Source organism: Hyla sarda, chromosome 10, assembly GCF_029499605.1.
Source record: "Hyla sarda isolate aHylSar1 chromosome 10, aHylSar1.hap1, whole genome shotgun sequence".
NCBI classification, from domain to species: Eukaryota; Metazoa; Chordata; class Amphibia; order Anura; family Hylidae; genus Hyla; species Hyla sarda.
Genome location: NC_079198.1, coordinates 139,216,587 through 139,238,112, shown reverse-complemented (window position 1 = coordinate 139,238,112; position 21,526 = coordinate 139,216,587). Strand labels below are relative to the sequence as shown.

At 45.9% G+C, this 21,526-nt stretch overlaps 1 protein-coding gene across 2 annotated transcripts in view; it reads right to left on the bottom strand.

Moving 5' to 3' along the window:
- The window catches only part of DNAJC11 (DnaJ heat shock protein family (Hsp40) member C11), a 163,806-nt gene that overhangs the window by 25,026 nt on the left and 117,254 nt on the right, over positions 1-21,526 (bottom strand). For both annotated transcript variants that reach the window (XM_056542338.1, XM_056542339.1), the window contains exons 7-8: positions 12,821-12,894; positions 3,842-4,031 (exon numbers count right to left, since the gene is read on the bottom strand). In XM_056542338.1, the coding sequence (XP_056398313.1) occupies positions 3,842-4,031; positions 12,821-12,894 (264 nt within the window). The remainder of the gene's footprint in view (positions 1-3,841; positions 4,032-12,820; positions 12,895-21,526) is intronic.

The window sequence follows — 21,526 nt, the reverse complement described above, 5'->3', positions numbered from 1 at the left end:
GTCCTGCGTCCTTAAGGGGTTAAATATCACCTTAGATGCCAGGGAGAGCCGGATATTTAAGGATGTGTTTATATATAGAAAGGGGAGACGTTTATTGGTGTTACTTATAATGACCCTTGGTTAATGCGGAAAAAAAATAAAAAATAAATAAAAAACCACATCGGGCTTTGCTGCCACGGCCTGGCAAGTGTGCGAGATAGGATGGCGCTGTTCCTTAAAAACAATGGTTCTTCTGCTGTCGCCTGTAGATAACATAATCTAAGTGCACTAACACGCAGCGCCCACCCATCCCCCCCTTCTGCATTAGTATTTTTTATGTAGCGCACTTTTATATTTATGGGTTTTGTAAAAAAGCAATGCATCAGCCAAAACAGCCCAAAAAGGCGCCATAAAATGTACATTTATTAATTTACTAGGGCATAAAACATTCATATCATGTTACAGCGATTTGGGTTTTAATTATATCCGGTCCCTGCAATTCAACTTAAGTGGAGTGGAACCGGCTCCGAAAGACGAGGTTGGGTGCGGGATGGGGGTCTCTGGCGCCTCCTGAGTGTGGCGCACATGTGGAGACAAAGCGTTGCTGATGGCATTGTGCGCGTTGCTCATACACAATGTATTACCGCCGACCACGTGTGCATTATATATGTGATCCTGCAATCTCCCGACAGGCTGGAAACCATCACTTACTGGATAATTCAGGCTGCGACGTGTGATAAATTATTTTCCGGTGGCGCGCGCCGCAAACCTCACGCTGGAAATTTATTTACGTACTTACAGAGCCGTACAGGAGCAGACAATTCCTATGATTTAATGAAAGCTTTTATTTATACCAAATGAGGACTTCAGAAATCAGTTCTATGTATGCGTCCAACCCAGCCGCTATCCTGCAATAGGGTGGTGTATACACCAGTCATGTGGGGGGGGCAGAGGGGGGGGGGGGGGTAAGGGGGCAGAATGCCGGGGGGCAGAGGGGAAGGTAAGGGGGCAGAATGCCAGGGGGCAGAGGGGGAGGTAAGGGGGCAGAATGCCAGGCACCATTGGGGGACGGGGGGTTAGGCGTCAGTCTGGGAGGCAGCAGAGGGCAGGCGCCAGTCAGCTTGGGTGGAAAGAGGGAGTAGTAAAGAAGGCACCAATCAACTCAGGAAAGGAGGGAGGGCAGCAGTTAGTTTAGGAGGGGGGCCGGCAGCAGGCAGTAGAAGGGGGAACCAGCAACAGTCAGTAGAAGGGGGAACCAGCAACAGTCAGTAGAAGGGGGAACCAGCAACAGTCAGTAGGAGGAGGAACCAGCAACAGTCAGTAGGAGGGGGAACCAGCAACAGTCAGTAGGAGGAGGAACCAGCAACAGTCAGTAGGAGGGGGAACCAGCAACAGTCAGTAGGAGGGGGAACCAGCAACAGTCAGTAGGAGGGGGAACCAGCAACAGTCAGTAGGAGGGGGAACCAGCAACAGTCAGTAGGAGGAGGAACCAGCAACAGTCAGTAGGAGGGGGAACCAGCAACAGTCAGTAGGAGGAGGAACCAGCAACAGTCAGTAGGAGGGGGAACCAGCAACAGTCAGTAGGAGGGGGAACCAGCAACAGTCAGTAGGAGGGGGAACCAGCAACAGTCAGTAGGAGGGGGAACCAGCAACAGTCAGTAGGAGGAGGAACCAGCAACAGTCAGTAGGAGGGGGAACCAGCAACAGTCAGTAGGAGGAGGAACCAGCAACAGTCAGTAGGAGGGGGAACCAGCAACAGTCAGTAGGAGGAGGAACCAGCAACAGTCAGTAGGAGGGGGAACCAGCAACAGTCAGTAGGAGGGGGAACCAGCAACAGTCAGTAGGAGGGGGAACCAGCAACAGTCAGTAGGAGGGGGAACCAGCAACAGTCAGTAGGAGGGGGAACCAGCAACAGTCAGTAGGAGGGGGAACCAGCAACAGTCAGTAGGAGGGGGAACCAGCAACAGTCAGTAGGAGGGTACCAGCAACAGTCAGTAGGAGGGGGAACCAGCAACAGTCAGTAGGAGGGGGAACCAGCAACAGTCAGTAGGAGGGGGAACCAGCAACAGTCAGTAGGAGGGGGAACCAGCAACAGTCAGTAGGAGGGGGAACCAGCAACAGTCAGTAGGAGGGGGAACCAGCAACAGTCAGTAGGAGGGGGAACCAGCAACAGTCAGTAGGAGGGGGAACCAGCAACAGTCAGTAGGAGGGGGACCAGCAACAGTCAGTAGGAGGGGGAACCAGCAACAGTCAGTAGGAGGGGGAACCAGCAACAGTCAGTAGGAGGGGGAACCAGCAACAGTCAGTAGGAGGGGGAACCAGCAACAGTCAGTAGGAGGGGGACCAGCAACAGTCAGTAGGAGGGGGAACCAGCAACAGTCAGTAGAAGGGGGAACCAGCAACAGTCAGTAGGAGGGGGAACCAGCAACAGTCAGTAGGAGGGGGAACCAGCAACAGTCAGTAGGAGGAGGAACCAGCAACAGTCAGTAGGAGGGGGAACCAGCAACAGTCAGTAGGAGGGGGAACCAGCAACAGTCAGTAGGAGGGGGAACCAGCAACAGTCAGTAGGAGGGGGAACCAGCAACAGTCAGTAGGAGGGGGAACCAGCAACAGTCAGTAGGAGGGGGAACCAGCAACAGTCAGTAGGAGGGGGAACCAGCAACAGTCAGTAGGAGGGGGAACCAGCAACAGTCAGTAGGAGGGGGAACCAGCAACAGTCAGTAGGAGGGGGAACCAGCAACAGTCAGTAGGAGGGGGAACCAGCAACAGTCAGTAGGAGGGGGAACCAGCAACAGTCAGTAGGAGGGGGGAACCAGCAACAGTCAGTAGGAGGGGGAACCAGCAACAGTCAGTAGGAGGGGGAACCAGCAACAGTCAGTAGGAGGGGGAACCAGCAACAGTCAGTAGGAGGGGGAACCAGCAACAGTCAGTAGGAGGGGGAACCAGCAACAGTCAGTAGGAGGGGGAACCAGCAACAGTCAGTAGGAGGGGGAACCAGCAACAGTCAGTAGGAGGGGGACCAGCAACAGTCAGTAGGAGGGGGAACCAGCAACAGTCAGTAGGAGGGGGAACCAGCAACAGTCAGTAGGAGGGGGAACCAGCAACAGTCAGTAGGAGGGGGACCAGCAACAGTCAGTAGGAGGGGGAACCAGCAACAGTCAGTAGAAGGGGGAACCAGCAACAGTCAGTAGGAGGGGGAACCAGCAACAGTCAGTAGGAGGGGGAACCAGCAACAGTCAGTAGGAGGAGGAACCAGCAACAGTCAGTAGGAGGGGGAACCAGCAACAGTCAGTAGGAGGGGGAACCAGCAACAGTCAGTAGGAGGAGGAACCAGCAACAGTCAGTAGGAGGGGGAACCAGCAACAGTCAGTAGGAGGGGGAACCAGCAACAGTCAGTAGGAGGGGGAACCAGCAACAGTCAGTAGGAGGGGGAACCAGCAACAGTCAGTAGGAGGGGGAAGGGAGCAGTCAGTTCAGGGGAGCTGGGGGTGGAGCAAGAGCAGTGTTCAGGGAGGGGGGACGAGTGGGGGTTTGTGTGTGTGTGTGTGTGGGGGGGGTTGCGAAGGGGGACTCGAGAGCAGCCAGTTGAAGGTGGGTGGGGGGTTGCAAGAGCAGTCATTTCAGGGAGGGGGGGAACCAAGAGCAGTCAGATCTGGAGGGGGAGCCAAGAGCAGTCAGTTCAGGGAGGGGGTGGGTCCAAGAGCAGTCAGTTCAGGAAGGGGGGAGCCCGAGAGCAGTCAGTTTAGTGTTGGGCCGGCACCAGTCAGTATAGTTTGGACAGGTAAATTCCAGGTTTTCCATTATACAATGTGATTACACCCCGGAGTCCCCCTGACGTGCAGCGTCTATACACGATCCTCACCTGGAAGGCCATAGTGAAGTGGCTAGTCTTTGTGTCCCGGACAATACTCGTGTTCATGGCTGACTGGATGCCCCAGCGCCACTGGATGTAACCCATCGTGTTTTTGTCCAGATGTCGCGCTACCATCGTCGTGAGGCCGGGTCTGATTCCCTGGGAGGAAAACTGCAAAACGCAACTTGTAGTGAAGAAACTGGAAAAAGAAACAAAAAAAAAAAGAAAGCAAATAAGGTAAGTGGTGAACATCGGTTTTATCTTATGCCGAACAGAGCCACCCCTGTACTCTGGTTGTGTCTGGTATTACAACTTAGCTCCATTCACTTCAATTGAACGAAGGTGCAATACCGCACACAACCTGAGGACAGAGGTGGCACTGTAATTATTTTTTTGTTCAGTTCTGTTTCTCTAATCTAGGATGAACCTTTTAATCAGATGTAGAAAATACGGCCCATGATCCTTACAGAAAAAGAACCAGCAGGGGGTGCTGTGAGACTGGAGGTCTAAATAGGAAACCAGTAAGCGGCAATAGACGCAGATATTTCCCAACCAGTGGGCCTCCAGCTGTTGCAAAACTACAAGTCTCAGTATGCTGAGAGTTGTAGTTTTGCAACAGCTGGAGGCTCTGCACAATTTAATAGTTTTTTGCACTTGTTATTGTCGGCAATTTTCTCCCGCTATGAAAATAACCCTCAGCAGAGGACGGAATCAAACACGGGTTATATACAAACCCTCATTTTGCGAAAATTTCAATAATCGTGGCTTTCCTGGAGAACAAGCACAAATAATGGAAGTAGTTGTATAGCGGAGCAGCCGCCGCTGTCACACTCATCACCTGTACGTGCTACGGGGGAAGGACACTGCGCCTTTCACAGGCACAACAATATACGCGCCGGTGATAGAGACCTTAAAGGGAACCTATCGTACACTAAAAATGAAGTCTGACCATCGGACATCACAGATTTATATCATATATATAAAAAAATTACAAAAATAAAATATATATCTACACACACACTGGTCAGAAAAATAAAGGGAACACAAACAACACAATGTGACTCCAATCACTGACACTTGTGTGAGATCCCACTGTCCACTCAGGAAGAACACTGATTGACAATCAATCTCACATGGAACAGACAACAGGTGGAAATTATAGGCAATTAGCAAGACACCCCCAATAAAGGAGTGGTTCTGCAGGTGGTGACCACAGACCACTTCTCAGGTCCTATGCTTCCTGGCTGATGTTTTGGTCACTTTTGAATGCTGGCGGTGCTTTCACTCTAGTGGTAGCATGAGACGGAGTCTACAACCCACACAAGTGGCTCAGGTAGTGCAGCTCATCCAGGATGGCACATCAATGCGAGCTGTGGCAAGAAGGTTTGCTGTGTCTGTCAGCGTAGTGTCCAGAGCATGGAGGCGCTACCAGGAGACAGGCCAGTACATCAGGAGACATGGAGGAGGCCGTAGGAGGGCAACAACCCAGCAGCAGGACCGCTACCTCCGCCTTTGTGCAAGAAGGAGCTGGAGGAGCTCTGCCAGAGCCCTGCAAAATGACCTCCAGCAGGTCACAAATGTGCATGAGTCCACTCAAACGCTCAGAAACAGACTCCATGAGAGTGGTATGAGGGCCTAACGTCCACAGGTTGTGATTACAGCCCAACACCGTGCAGGAAGTTTGGCATTTGGCAGAGAACACCAAGATTGGCAAATTCACCACTGGTGCCCTGTGCTCTTCACAGATGAAAGCAGGTTCACACTGAGCACATGTGACAGACGTGATAGAGTCTGGAGACGCTGTGGAGAACGTTCTGCTGCCTGCAACATCCTCCAGCATGACCAGTTTGGCGGTGGGTCAGAGATGGTGTGGCGTGGCATTTTTTTGGAGGGCCGCACAGCCCTCCATGTGCTTGCCAGAGGTAGCCTGACTGCCATTAGGTACCGAGATGAGATTCTCAGACCCCTTGTGAGACCATATGCTGGTGCGGTTGGGTTCCTCCTAATACAAGACAATACTAGACCTCATGTGGCTGGAGTGTGTCAGAAGTTCCTACAAGAGGAAGGCATTGATGCTATGGACTGGCCGCCCGTTCCCCTGAATCCGGTTGAGCACATCTGTGACGTCTCGCTCCATGCACCACAGACTGTCCAGGAGTTGGCGGATGCTTTAGTCCAGGTCTGGGAGGACATCCCTCAGGAGACCATCCTCCACCTCATCAGGAGCATGCCCAGGCATTGTAGGGAGGTCATACGGGCACGTGGAGGCCACACACACTACTGAGCCTTATTTTGACTTGTATTCAAGGGGTTCTCCACCATAAGGTGATTTTAGTACGTACCTGGCAGACAGTAATGGACATGCTTAGGAAGGATCTGCGCTTGTCTTGGGGATAAATGGCTATGCTGTGAGATTACCATAACATTGTGGCTAGCTTTTTGTGAAATGGTATTTCCTGTTTGATTTTTCTTTTTTTTTTTTTTTACTACAAATCCCATAATTCCATTTTCTTTCCTCCCACACATCACCCATTGAAACATAAATGAGCTGCATCCATTCAAAAGACCTGTGGTTTTCAATCAGGGTGCCTACAGTTGCATTAGCTGCAGTTGATCTCTCTCCCACCAAGCGATCGCTCCACCCATTGAAGCAGACAGGCTCCCTGTCATCAGCTGACTAGTGATGTCAGGTCTCGGCCGCATTGCAACCTGGGAAAAATCTGAGACAACAGTCATTTTGTATGTTGTTCATAATAAATATTGGGGAGAAAATCACAGAAGAATTGTGAGAAAACCGTCACACACAGGTACAGACACTATATTATGTACTACACTAACGTTACAGCCCCTGTAGCATAGTCAAATAAAAAATATTTGTGGAATACCCCTTTAAGGACATTACATAAAGTTGGATTAGCCTGTAGTGGGGTTTTCCACTGTGATTTTGAGGGTGACCCCATATCCAGACCTCCAGGGGTTGATACATTTGATTTCCATTGATAATGTTTGTGTGATTTTGTTGTCCGTACATTCAACTATGTAAAGACGAAAGGATTTCATACGATTAGTTTATTCATTCAGATCTACTAAGTGTTGTCTTAGTGTTCACTTTATTTTTTTGACCAGTGTGTATACCTACCTATCTATATATTCTTAATTACTCATTTAAACCTCTGCTCATTCAAAGCTTTGGAGTCTGATGGGCGGTCCTAAACAGTGACTGACCGCTATATGTATGAGCAGGACCACCCAATAGACTCCAACTAGAGTTTCTTTATTTAAACCTTTAGCTCATTCAGAGATTAGGCGTCCAGTGGGAGGTCCTACTCATACATATAGCTGTAAGTCCCTGAGTAGGACCGCCCACTGGACTTCAAAGCTTACAAATAGGGTTAAATAAGGAAAAGTTATACTACATGTAAACCTCTGTTTTGGAGTCCAATGGGTGGTCCTAATCACTGGACTCCGAAGCTAAGGTTAGGTGCTCCTATCCATATACCCAGTCACTGAAAAAACTGGATGCTCACGTCCACTAAATTCACTAAATAGCTAAATTCTATCCAAAGTATGCACAAAAAGTTGCTAAAAATATCTTTATTGAGTAACAAAATTACAAAAAGTCCTAAATATTAAAACCAACAAGCCATTCAGGTTAAAGAGCCTCAAATATCAGAGTACTCTAATGGGTCAATCCCCCAAACTTTTTCTCTCGACGCGTTTCCCTGTGTATGGATAGAAATATGGTTCATCAGGGGTTATGAAGAGAGATATAATGGAGATATAACCAAATATGTGTATCACGGTATTTTTGTAACTTATGGCGGTTCCACGGTATATAACAGTATTTCCTTCACCCCCACCCCAAATCATGTGACCCGCGAGCGCTCTTCTGCTCCCCCCCCAATCATGTGACCCGCCAGCGCTGTTCTGTCCCCCCCCCCCACCAAATCATATTACCTGCCGGCACTCTTCTGCTCCCCCCCCCCCCCCCCCCCCCAATCATGTGACCTGCCAGCGCTGTTCTGTTCCCCCCACCAAATCATGTTACCCGTTGGCGCTGTTCTGCTCCCCCCCCCCCCACCCCCAATTAATTATCAGCCCAGTGGGGTACTACTCACATATGTCAAGCACTGCCCTCCTCCTCTTTGTTGGGAGCTGCTGGCGCTGGAACTCACTGTACGCCAGTGGTCTCCAACCTGCGGACCTCCAGATGTTGCAAAACTACAACTCCCACCATGCCCGGACAGCCAACGGCTGTCCGGGCATGCTGGGAGTTGTAGTTTTGAACAGCTGGAGGTCCGCAGGTTTGAGACCACTGCTGTACGCTGTATCCTTATACCCGGGCTGCAAAAGATAAAGAAAATAAACTTCCCTACGTCGGCCACACGCTGGGGACTGGAACGCCGGACAGCCGTCAGCCTATCACCGGCCGGAGCGTTGTCCCACCCCGGCCAGTAATGGCTGATCCCACTGTCATGTAAGAAGCCGGCTCCTTAGAGGAGGAGGGCAGTGCTTGCGGGTGACATATGTGAGTAGTACCCCACTGGTCTGATAATTAATTTGGGGGGGGGCAGAACAGCGCTGGCGGGTCACGTATGAATAGTTCCCCGATGTGGGGACAGCGCTGCGCTGGGCTGATAATTCATTCATTCCCGAGGGGGAGGGGCCAAACCGGTATTGGCCGGACGAAGCACTTAAGTGTGCGAAACGGAGTGTTTAAAGGGGTAATCCAGGCAAAAACTTTTTTTTTTTTTATATATATCAACTGGCTCCGGAAAGTTAAACAGATTTGTAAATTACTTCTATTAAAAAAATCTTAATCCTTCCAATAGTTATTAGCTTCTGAAGTTGAGTTGTTGTTTTCTGTCTAACAGCTCTCTGATGACTCACGTCCCGGGAGCTGTCCAGCTCCTATGGGGATATTCTCCCATCATGCACAGCTCCCGGGACGTGACATCATCATTGAGCAGTTAGACAGAAAACTTCAGAAGCTAATAACTATTGGAAGGATTAAGATTTTTTAATAGAAGTAATTTACAAATCTGTTTAACTTTCCGGAGCCAGTTGATATATATAAAAAAAGGTTTTGCCTGGAATACCCCTTTAACCCCTTAAGGACACATGACGTATTGGAACGTCATGTGTCCGCTCCCGATCTATAACGCGGGGCCACAGCGGGTCGGGCCAGGCCCCTAACAACGGCCGGGACCAGTGGCTAATAGCGCGCGGCATTGATCGCGGTGCCGCGCTCTATTAACCCTTTAGACGCGGCGTTCAAAGTTGAACGCCGCGTCTAAAGTGAAAGTATGCCGGTTAGCTCAGTGGGCTGTTCGGGATAGCCGCGGTGAAATCGCGGCATCCCGAACAGCTTACAGGACAGCAGGAGGGTCCCTACCTGCCTCCTCGCTGTCCGATCGCCGAATGACTGCTCAGTACCTGAGATCCAGACATGAGCAGTCATGCGGCAGAATCATCGATCACTGGTTTCTTATGAGAAACCAGTGATCAATGATAAAGATCAATGTGTGCAGTGTTATAGGTCCCTATGGGATAACAATGATCAGTGTGTGCAGTGTTATAGGTCCCTATGGGATAACATTGATCAGTGTGTGCAGTGTTATAGGTCCCTATGGGATAACATTGATCAGTGTGTGCAGTGTTATAGGTCCCTATGGGAGCTATAACACTGCAAAAAAATGTGAAAAAAAAAAAAAGTGAATAAAAGTTTGAATCACCCCCCTTTTCCCATAAAAAAAAAAAAAAAACGGTGTCAAAAATAAAAATACATGGTATCGCCGCGTGCGGAAATGTTCGAATTATAAAAATATATCATTAATTAAAACCGCACGGTCAATGGCGTACGCGCAAAAAAATTCCAAAGTCCAAAATAGTGCATTTTTGGTCACTTTTTATATCATGAAAAAATGAATAAAAAGTGATCAATAAGTCCTATCAATGCAAAAATGGTACCGACAAAAACTTCAGATCACGGCACAAAGAATGAGCCCTCATACCGCCCCAAACACGGAAAAATAAAAAAGTTATAGGGGTCAGAAATGACAATTTTAAACGTATTAATTTTCCTGCATGTAGTTATGATTTTTTCCAGAAGTGCGACAAAATCAAACCTATATAAGTAGGGGTTCATTTTAATCGTATGGACCTACAGAATAAAGATAAGGTGTCATTTTTACCGAAAAATTTACTGCGTAGAAACGGAAGCCCCCAAAAGTTACAAAACTGGGTTTTTTTTTCCTATTTTGTCTCACAATGATTTTTTTCTCCGTTTCACCGTAGATTTTTGGGCAAAATGACTAACGTCATTACAAAGTAGAATTGGTGGCGCAAAAAATAAGCCATAATATGGATCTTTCGGTGCAAAATTGAAAGAGTTATGATTTTTTAAAGGCAAGGAGCAAAAAACGAAAATGCAAAAACGGAACCCCCCCCCCCCCCGGTCCTTAAGGGGTTAAGTGTGCCGCAGGAGTGTTTTCTCTCTACAGCCCCTTCAAATACTAGGTCACCTAATATCCGGAATAGGGCGAGCCAGAAAAAATGTAGTCCCTTGCCACAGTAGTGCAGAGATTATAAAAGATGTCCACAGCCTCTATATGTCATAGGTAACGATACATCATATTGATAAAAGGTGCCTCACCGCCACATAACAGCCTTGTCTACACATATCTCTTGTTCCTGACCACTGCATATCTGCAATCCTGGATGGTGGTCACTGGGGATTGGGGGTCATTTAGTGGGGGCTTTGGCCCCCTGTCATGAAAGTATCACATAAACACTAGTCTTTTCTTTTCAAGCCAAACTCAGCTCTGCTACATCCATACGAGACTAACACTGCCGTACCATGACAAATTCAAAACGTTACCAGTTCTTCTAGCAGGAGACACGAGGGCCTCTACTGGCAGTAGTCCGGTACTGCACGTCGAGTGACGAAGATCTTTATGACAGCGGCGTCCTACATAGCCAGCTGCGGAGGGTATACGTACAGCCCGAATAATGCTGATGTTAAACTAACAGTGACCTAAATAACAAAGTCTCACATTGACACTGTTTATGGGGGTCACAAATCCTTATTCTGGACGGGAAAATAAATTACCTCTTGGCGAGAAAAAAAAAAAAAACGCAAACTGCCTTAAAAATTAATCTTGTGCGACTCAATGTGGCGGTGAAGGTGTGACCTTACTTTCCTGCCCCAAAGGACCCTAATTATGGATTTTAAAGCCATTGTTTAGTACGGTAGATGAAGGGAATGGGTTTTTCGGTGCTGAGCGTGGGGGAGGGGTAAATGGGTGCATCAGCGTTATGGATTATAGACAATAAAGATTCCGTGGTCTGGCGGTAAATCCTGCAGGGGAAGCTTTAGATTTATCCTACGCCGGACTAGTTTCTATCAACAAGCAGGAAGCTGCAGCACGTTAGGGTATATGCGTTCGTATATGCGGTATATATTGTTGCATACGTCTGCAGAGGTCGCTTCTGCACCAAGTGCGAGAATTTTTGCGAACTGCAGAAATTTCTGCAGCCAATATGCTGCATCTGAATTAAAGGGGTTCTCCAACATTAGGTGACTTTAGTATTTAAGTGTCATACAGTAATGGACATGGTTACTAAGGATCTGTGCTTGTGTTGGTGGTAAATGGCCGTGTCCTGTGTCCCCCATCATGCTGCTGGCTTGTTTTTGGGAACTGACTACTTCCTGTTTCTGTGGCCTCCAGACTACAACCCCCAGGATCCTTTGTTTCAAGGTGGGAAGTGACTTATTTCCCTCCCACACATCGGTCGCCCCACCCATTGCAGCACAGCCATGCTCCCTTTGATCACATGACTTGCCCAACATCACCTGACACACAAGCTGTGGATCTGTGTGATGATGAATGCACATGTGAGCCGGTAACGCCATCAACACACAACACACACAACAGACGAAGCAGCCAAGCCCCCTTCCAGACTTGTGATGTATTGTCTCGGGCCTCACAGCAAGCTGGGAAAGCTCCGAAACAACACATTTTGTAGGCTGCAAAAAACAACTTCTGGGGAAAAGAAATGTGATACCATCCACCAAACAGAGGTCAGTAAAGTATATTAGTGACTAGACTAATTCTGCTGCCCCGTCTTATATTCAAAGAACCAGAAATCCCGGAATACCCCTTTAACCCTTAAAGGGGTACTCTGCTGCTAGACATCTTTTTCCCCTTTAAGGGAAAAATCCCTATGCAAATAAAGTGACTGTTCCCTAGTTTATATACATGACAAGTACTGAATGAAATCTGGGGCATGAAGAATTCTTATGTTGCAAAACTACAACTCCCAGCATGCCCAGAAAGCCATTAGCTGCCATCTCCTCAGAAAGTGTCCCACTCAGCCACTTGCTGGCCAAGATGGGACAACCCAGTGACCAGCAATTGGCTGAATAGGGCGACTCCTGCGGGGATGACACATCACAGGAACAAGCAAGTAGAGCAGAGATGACGAGAAGGCATAGAGGGTGATTTAGCAGGGGGATTGGGGGAGGTGAGTATCACTTCTTTATTTACATAGTGCCCCCAGCCACATACAATTTTTTATTTGGTTATATAATATTTTTTATAATATTATAATTATAAATATATTTTATATCTTTTAATTTATTTTTAAATAAAACTTAAAATAAAAAATTCTCACTGATAACCTGTGCTGCTGTTCTGACCCTCCGTTCCTGATTTTGCTTCTCCTGTTTCAGTCTCTACACATAGGAAACACCCGCTTGGCTGAGGCAGGTCACTGCTGTCGTCAGCCATTGGCAGAGAAGTCTTTCCTGTGCGTTGATATAGGATCAGGAAGGGGAGACCAGCAAAATCCGGACCTGGTGAGTGTCGGACCAGCAGGGGGTTGGGGAGAGGTGAGTAAAGTGTTTTTGTTTTGTTTTAAGCCAGTCTCTATCAAATTTATGGGAATACAAAACAAAACAACAAACATCGCTTTCTCATAAATTACCATTTTGGCGTGAGATTCCGAAAGATCTTCAGTCCAAACAAGGGTCCCTGAAGGTCACCAGCTCCAAACTCTAGCTGAAAACACAAAAGAAAGCACATGAGTACAAAGAATGACAATTATTTTCTATGTATTTTTATAATGTTTGGGGACGGTCGTACAGTAACAGCTCATGATGTAGTTAAGTGACCGCCGTCTGCACTTAGGTGTCAGTTTAATGTTATGTGACCTTGCCAAGGAAAGTGGTGTACCGCCTCCCTGTAAATCCTATAGGTATAGATAATACCGCCTCCCTGTAAATCCTATAGGTATAGATAATACCGCCTCCCTGTAAATCCTATAGGTATAGATAATACCGCCTCCCTGTAAATCCTATAGGTATAGGTAATACCGCCTCCCTGTAAATCCTATAGGTATAGATAATACCGCCTCCCTGTAAATCCTATAGGTATAGATAATACCGCCTCCCTGTAAATCCTATAGGTATAGATAATACCGCCTCCCTGTAATTCATATAGGTATAGATAATACCGCCTCCCTGTAATTCATATAGGTATAGATAATACCGCCTCCCTGTAAATCCTATAGGTATAGATAATACCGCCTCCCTGTAAATAGTATAGGTATAGATAATACCGCCTCCCTGTAAATCATATAGGTATAGATAATACTGCCTCCCTGTAAATCATATATGTATAGGTAATACCGCCTCCCTGTAATTCATATAGATATAGATAATACCGCCTCCCTAAATATTGTAGGTAAAGATAGTAATGCTTCCCTGTCTCTCCCTGGGAATGATGTAGGTTCAGATAGTACTGTATGCCAGGTGAATGGTGTTAGTATAGATAATACTGTTAATCTGAAGAAGGGCTAGTTTCACCCCGAAACGCGTCATTTCTGTAATGCTGTACATGAAATAAAGTTGCTGAAAGTTCACCATTTTGTGACCTGAGTGTAACGGCTTCTACTGGGATCCTGAGCGCCTGTTGTCAAGGTCATTTTCCTTCCTTCATCCTGTAAATGATGTAGGCACAGATAGCACTATCTCCCTGTCTCTCCTTATACATGATGTAAGCACAGATAGCACTATCTCCCTGTTTCTCCTTATAATGTTGGCACATATAACAATGTCTCCCTGTCTGTCCTTGTAAATGTCAGGGAGATAGTCAGTAAACCTATAGGGTTAAAAGGTTCTGACAGGTTCTTTGTTGTTTTCAGTTGCTGGGTTACGCCCGGCTGTCTGGACTGGTCAGCTGACCTTGGTTGGAGCACCTGTTCTGGCTCCATATAAACTGGCAGTCTACTCCCAGTCAGTTCTTGCTATAGAGCTCAGTTTGTACTCTTTTTGAACCTTTGGCTCATCTCTCTGACTCTTCTCTCTGGTATTAGCGATTTTGTACTGTGACATCTCCTGGCTTCAGATGCGGATAGTTGACATTGGACTTATTGTTTGAGTGTTTAGTCTTTCTTTGTTAGGCTGGGTTCACACTACGTTTGTCCCATACGGGAGCGCATACGGCAGGGGGGAGCTAAAAGCTCGCGCTCCCATATGTTACCGTATGCGCTCCCGTATGTCATTCATTTCAATGAGCCGACCGGAGTGAAACGTTCGGTCCGGTCGGCTCATTTTTGCGCCGTATGCGCTTTTACAACCGGACGTAAAACCGTGGTTGACCACAGTTTTAGGTCCGGTTGTAAAAGCGCATACGGCGCAAAAATGAGCCGACCGGACCGAACGTTTCACTACGGTCGGCTCATTGAAATGAATGACATACGGGAGCTCATACGGTGACATACGGGAGCGCGAGATTTTAGCTCCCCCCTGCCGTATGCGCTCCCGTATGGGACAAAACGTAGTGTGAACCCAGCCTTAGTCTGTCTGTCTGTTATCCTACTGTCCCCGAACCTAGTCTGTGTCATTGTAGTTTATTATTTTGACAATTACGCCGGTCACGTATATAGGAAGGGACTGTCTGTGTGGTTACTGACCTGTCGATTAGGGCAGGTATGTAAGTAAGCAGGGACAGGGGAGCGGGCGAGAATAGAGTGCACTCCTTCCCTGCATGACATTAAATGATGTAAGTACAGATTGTACTGCCTCCCTGTCTTTTCCTGTAAATTATGTAGCACAGACAGTACTGCCTCCCTGCCTCTCCTTATAAATGATGTAGGCACAGATAGCACTCTCTCTATAAATTATGTAGCACAGACAGTACTGCCTCCCTGCCTCTCCTTATAAATGATGTAGGCACAGATAGTACTGTATCACCGTCAGGTGAATATTTAAGAAAATAAACTGGTTTTCATTTAAAGGGGATGGCATGTTAACCTGTTACGTTTCCATTTCTCAGCTGAACAAGTTTTAATTTTTCAGAGACCGTTGTGACAGGAGGCTCTGGTCTATGATGACATCACGACTAAGCCGCTAAACACAGTTGTTCTGAATCAACTCTGCTGATATTTTTAGCTATAAAATACATTTTTATGTTTTGTAGACTTTAATGTATGATGGGTTTATTTTAACTTTTGAGAATCCAGAACCATCACCCCCATCGCATGCACGCTCATCTGACTTTACTAGGATCACACAATACAATCAGAGACAGAAACTTTCTTCACTTTACGTATTCACATGTTGCGCCATTTACTCAGGAGACTACTAAAGCGAGCAGCGGCCACGGACACGGGCTGAAGTATAAACATATCTATTATATGCTGATAGATGCACATTCATTAACCTAGAGCCGCCAACACCTCTGCTTATTTAATCTTTATTTTTGCATACATATTTGAATAGTTTTCATAACATATACAAACCTTAAAACACCGAGCATACACAATACTTTAACCAGTTCACTCCTGGGAAGTCACAAAAATAGAATCACGTTTGCTTTCTTTCTTTCAGAAATGGCGCCCTCTTCTGTATAGGCCATGTCTGGTATTGCAACAAAAAATATTTGCTCTTGTCTGACGTGTATTTTACTATGGATACAACTCTTTTTTTTCCTTTTTTGCAGTATTTACTCTTATTTATTTCCCAATAGACCACAACACACCATATGAGCACATATAGAATTGTGGATCGATTTCCTTTTACTACAGTTTTCCCCTGTGTCTCAGATAACGTCGTCATCCCCCAGTTACAGGAAAACACCGTCCTGATATTATGAAATCTGTCACAGTCGCGGCTGATCTGGGTCTATTTAGACCTCTGACCCGGTAATGGCTTCTCAAGGACAATGTGATATTTCATGACATCCCTGGGATGTAAACAGATAAAGCGCCAACACTCTGTATTTATACACCGAGTGCCGTGTAACAAAGGAGAAAAACTGCTTCTGTCTTCAGCCAAAATGTGCTACACAACCGCCATATTGTGGGTGCATGTGCTCTAATACACAAGATACAACAAAAGCTGTAAAATTATGTGGACAGAGACAGACCCAGACAGTACTGCCTCCCTGTCTCTCCTTGTAAATGATGTAGGCACAGATAGCACTGACTTCATGTTAATGATGTAGGCACAGATAGTACTGCCTTCATGTCTCTCCATGTAAATGATGTAGGCACATATAGTGCTGCCTCCCTGTCTCTCCTTGTAAATGATGTAGGCACAGATAGCACTGACTTCATGTAAATGATGTAGGCACATATAGTGCTGCCTCCCTGTCTCTCCTTGTAAATGATGTAGGCACAGATAGCACTGACTTCATGTTAATGATGTAGGCACATATAGTGTTGCCTTCCTGTCTCTCCATGCAAATGATGTAGGCACACATACTAACGTCTACCTATCTCTTTCTGTAAAACATGTAGTTTCAGATAGTACTGCCTCCCCGTCCATCCTTGTAAATGATGTAGACCCAGACAGCCCTGCCTCCCTGTCTCTCCTTGTAAATAATGTAGTTCCAAACAGTATTGCATCCTTGTTTCTCCATATAAATGGAGACACAGAAGTACTGCCTCCATGTCTATTCCTGTAAAAGATGTAGGCACAGATAGTACTGTCTCCCTGTCTCTCCGTGTAAATGATGTAGATCCAAACAGTACTGCATTCCCGTCTCGTAGACCCAGACAGTACTGCCTCCATGTCTCTCCTTGTGAATGATGTAGACCCAGACAGTACTGCCTCCATGTCTCTCCTTGTGAATGATGTAGACCCAGACAGTATTGCATCCTTGTCTCTTCATGTAAATGATGTAGGCACATATAATACTACCTCCATGTCTATTTCTGTAAAAGATGACATTTTAGATAGTACTGCCTCCCTGTCTCTCCATGTAAATGATGTAGACCCAGATAGCACTGCATTCCTGTAAAAGATGTAATTTCAGATAGTACTGCCTTCCTGTGTTTTAGGTACAAATAATACTGTATCCCTGTCAAGTGCACCCCTCTCCCCTAAATAAGCAAACACAGTATCCCATATGCAGAAGCAGCAGCTTGTACTCCAGAGCGGTTCTTCTAAAGAATTAGAAGAGTTCTTTACTTACCCTGTCAGAGATCATGTACAGATTTATATACAAATTCTGCCCTCCTCATATCCCAGTACTTTCTGAGCATACATGGACTAGTGCACATGGGGAAGACAACCCTTACACTAAGATAAGAGTAGGCACTCAGGATAAGGAACTGAAAATCTATATCTAGATATATTTTTAGGTTTTTATTTCATTACTAGATTATACAGTGACACCAGAGCTGAATTTGTTGGTATACACTATAGCTCTACGAAGCAGGTGCTTTAAGCAAGTCCTACTTCCAACATCATACCATCTTGGCACCAAGTGGGGGAAGCAACTGGCTCTATTTAGAGTATCATTGTTGATCACTGGTTTAAAGGGGTACTCCACTGTCCCAGCGTTCGGAACATTCTGTTCCAAATCTCTGAACGCAGGCTGCAGGGGTTGTGACGTCACGACCACGCCCCTTGTGACGTCACGCCGGACCCCTTAATGCAAGTCTATGGGAGGGGGCGTGGCGGCTGCCATGCCCCCTCCCATAGACTTGCATTGAGGGGTTGGGGCGTGAGGACCCTCGCAGCCCGCACCCAGCATTCTGAATAAAAACCCGAATGCAGGGGCAGTGAAGTACCCCTTTAATATAGGTTTATCTTTATGACTGGTGCCATGACTCCTCACTTGTTGTTGTCTATTACTTTAAACCACAGTTTTTGTCCCCTGATGATCCCGGCACCACCTGGAGAAATGCGTTGGGACACTTTACTTTAGACTAAATCATATACAATCCCGTGTAAACATGATATTTGGTGCTACTGGTACAGACTGCATTTTTTGAGCCCAGTAATTGGGTTGTCTGGGTCACCATTCTATTTCTGAATCCTTGATTATCATTATAATTAATTATTCATGGCCTTTAATATAGGTTTATCTTTATGATTGGTGCCATGACTCATCAGCTGTTGTTGTCTATTACTTTTAACCCCAGTTTTTGTCCCCTGACGATCCGGGCACCAACTGGGAAAACACGTTGGGACACTTTACTTTAGACTAAATCATATACAATCCTGTGTGTACATGACACTGGGTGCTACTGGTACAGACTGCATTTTCTTGAGCCCTGTAATTGGGTTGTATAGGTCACCATTCTATTTCTGAATCCCTGATTATCATTATAATTAGTTATTCATGGCCTTTCATATGTGTTGTCCCCTGATGATCCCGGTACCACCTGGGAAAAATGCATCGGGACATAGTATTTGATCTAGTCAATCTTCTGTGAATATGATACTGGAAGCTACTTGTACAGACTGCACTTTGGGTTGTCTGGGTCACCATTATATTTCTATAAAATTACCCTTTTTAGAAGAATATTTCTCCTTGCATACAGTTTGATCTTTAATCTTTTAATATATTCTTACAACTGTTAAAATTTTTAGGTATTTAACTATTGTTTGCTCTTTTTAGAGGGTTATTTTGCCTTGTATAGGGTTTTTATTTTTGCATCTTTTAATATTTTTATATCAGTTAAGTTTTAACTACGCAACTTGCACAAAACCTACGACTTCATCACTTATAGACAAATTTACCTCCACCACATTAGCGCACCCCCATCGGAGGCACATACAAGTCATAACATAGTTCAGTGTTTCCAAACTGGGGTGCCTCCAGATGTTGTAGTTGTGCAACAGCTGGAGGCACCATGGTTGGGACACACCGACATAGTTGAAACAAGAAAGTAACGTGCCCCCCGACAGCCATGCTGTAAGCGACGGCAAATGAAATTACGGATCCATAGTGTGTAATGGGATTACATACGATATTGCAGAGTAAGCCTCTTAGTTACAGATATCAGCGCAGGGAATTCATTACTAATATGAATCATGCGTAAGACGCGACTCACTTCTGGACACTTCCCTTCACTGGGATGAGGGCGAACCGTAAAAGAAAATTTTTGCGTGACCGTGTGTACCCCTTCAGATCCAGAAGGTACAAAAAGACTTAGCACTCTTATAACTTGAAGGAATTTATTTCTGCATTAGCAAAACAGATCATATATTTGACGTTTCGGTCCAGTCTTAGGACCTTCACCAGACATCTGTAATAATATAACAAAAATAGGACAAAAATGCCTTCTGGTTGCCGAAATTATCCCTTGACTTTATGCATATTTATTTGATTCCATTATTCCCCCACTTAATAGGCTCTTCCCTATAAACTATGTAATAGTAGTGTTTTGGATGCATTCCAAGTGACCGCTCTAGGTTGATGTCCTGAGACAAATAAGGTAATACGAGCACGGAGAAAAACACATTGACACACGATTGGGTCAAAATGGTTCTCTGATGCGTACACACAAGATATATCCTTCAGTAGGGCTTAGCACATTGTGTAAGCATTCAAATTGGTTAGCAGACTACTTTACGTAAGCATTGCATCAGATTTTCTCTCTGCCACAAGGGGATGGTCACACAGAGCGTAGAACAGGATTCAACCACCATCTTGCAGGGATACAGATGTGGAGGACGGGAATCCTGGCAGGGGTTCCCTTTGTCTTCCAGCAAAAACCGACTTCGGCACTGTGAGCGCTACACTGGCGGCGTGATGGCACGGGAGTCAGGAGTAGCTTCTATCGAACTTTTTATTATAGCATAAAAAGTGGTGATACATAAGGACTACGCGTTTCGGAGGGGCTCCCTCCTTCCTCAGGTCCAACCACCATCTTAGAAGAATGACCTTCATTTTGTATCTATTATTCATAAAAGTTATGTATAAGAGAGTGCACTGAATAGAGATGAGCGATCTTACAGTGATTCGATTCGTCACAAACTTCTCGGCTCGGCAGTTGCTGACCTTATCCTGCATAAATTACGTTCAGCTTTCAGGTGCTCCGGTGGCTGGAAAAGGTGGATACAGTCCTAGAAGAGACTCTCCAGCCCACCGGAGCACCTGAAAACTGGACTAATTTATGCAGGCTAAAGTCCGCAACTGCCGAGCCGCGAAGTTCGTGAAGAATCAAATTTCTGTAAGTTCGCTCATCACTAGCGCTGAATTTTGACATTTACTGTACTGTAAAATTTTTATTCTCTCTTTATCTTGTATCTTATTCATTCTATTGTTTTGGTACACAGTCACAGTTTATTGGAGTACTGCACCCATTAGACTTACCTTTCCTGAATTTATGTTGTTTGTTTTTTGTTATATTATTACAGAGGTCTGATGAAGGTCCCAAGACTGGACCGAAAAGTCAAATATAGGTTTTAAAATAAAATTTTAATAAATGAATTCAAGTTATACGAATGCCAAGTCTTTTTGTACTATTTGAATAAGTATTGGGCTCCTACTTGTGCACCGTTATTATCCACAGAGTGCGCCATATTTCTTTCACAATCAGATCCTGAAGGTTGCGGCTCCTGAATAACGTAAATCAGATAAATGTCGTGGTCCTCGCCTTTCATCCTACACGGAAGCGTTCTGGCCCTGGGCCACTGCCCCATTCAACCCTTAGATTAGAACTGGTGTATCTTATTCAATCTCATCTCTTGACTTGGCAGCGGAGTCCGGGTTCTTTGTCGGGCCCGGCGCTCCGGAATAAAAGAGGCGAGGTCTCTCCGGAGAAGACCCGGCGTGTCTGATAACCGACTCCTCTCCTCTCGGAATCTAATTAAGGGTCTTTTGGATGAATCGCTGCCTTTTTTGCATTTCCATTTGGTTACACTCCACTGTATTTTAGGTCTCACAGGTGGCTCGAGACGGCTCTCCAGAGTCTCATGTTAAACCATGTCAGCAGTTCTGCTTGAGCGCAGCCTTTGAAGTCGGAGGCGAGAAGCTTCCACGGTCTCATTTCCTATACTGTGGGTGACTTTCACGTCGGCTTTTCAATGTTAATCTGACATTCTTCAGTCTCAGCAGTACCGAACCGCTTGTTAAAAAGATGCTGTATTTATATACTCACTAAAAAATTACAGACGGAGCTGGGAACACTTAAAGGGGACACTAAACCTGGAGACAAATGAGAAACAGGCGGAAGGAGAACACCTAACCTGTCAGTCACCAAGACTTTCTGCCGGCTCTGGAAACTTGATATACATCCGGTAAACAAAAATATGCTCCTTCACCTACGGCAGTGTTTGCAAACCAGGGTGCCTCCAGCTGTTGCAAAGCTACAACTCCTGTGATCCCTGGACAAACAACTGCTGTCAGGGCATGCTAGGAGTTATAGTTTTACAAGTGTTCCTTCTACAAT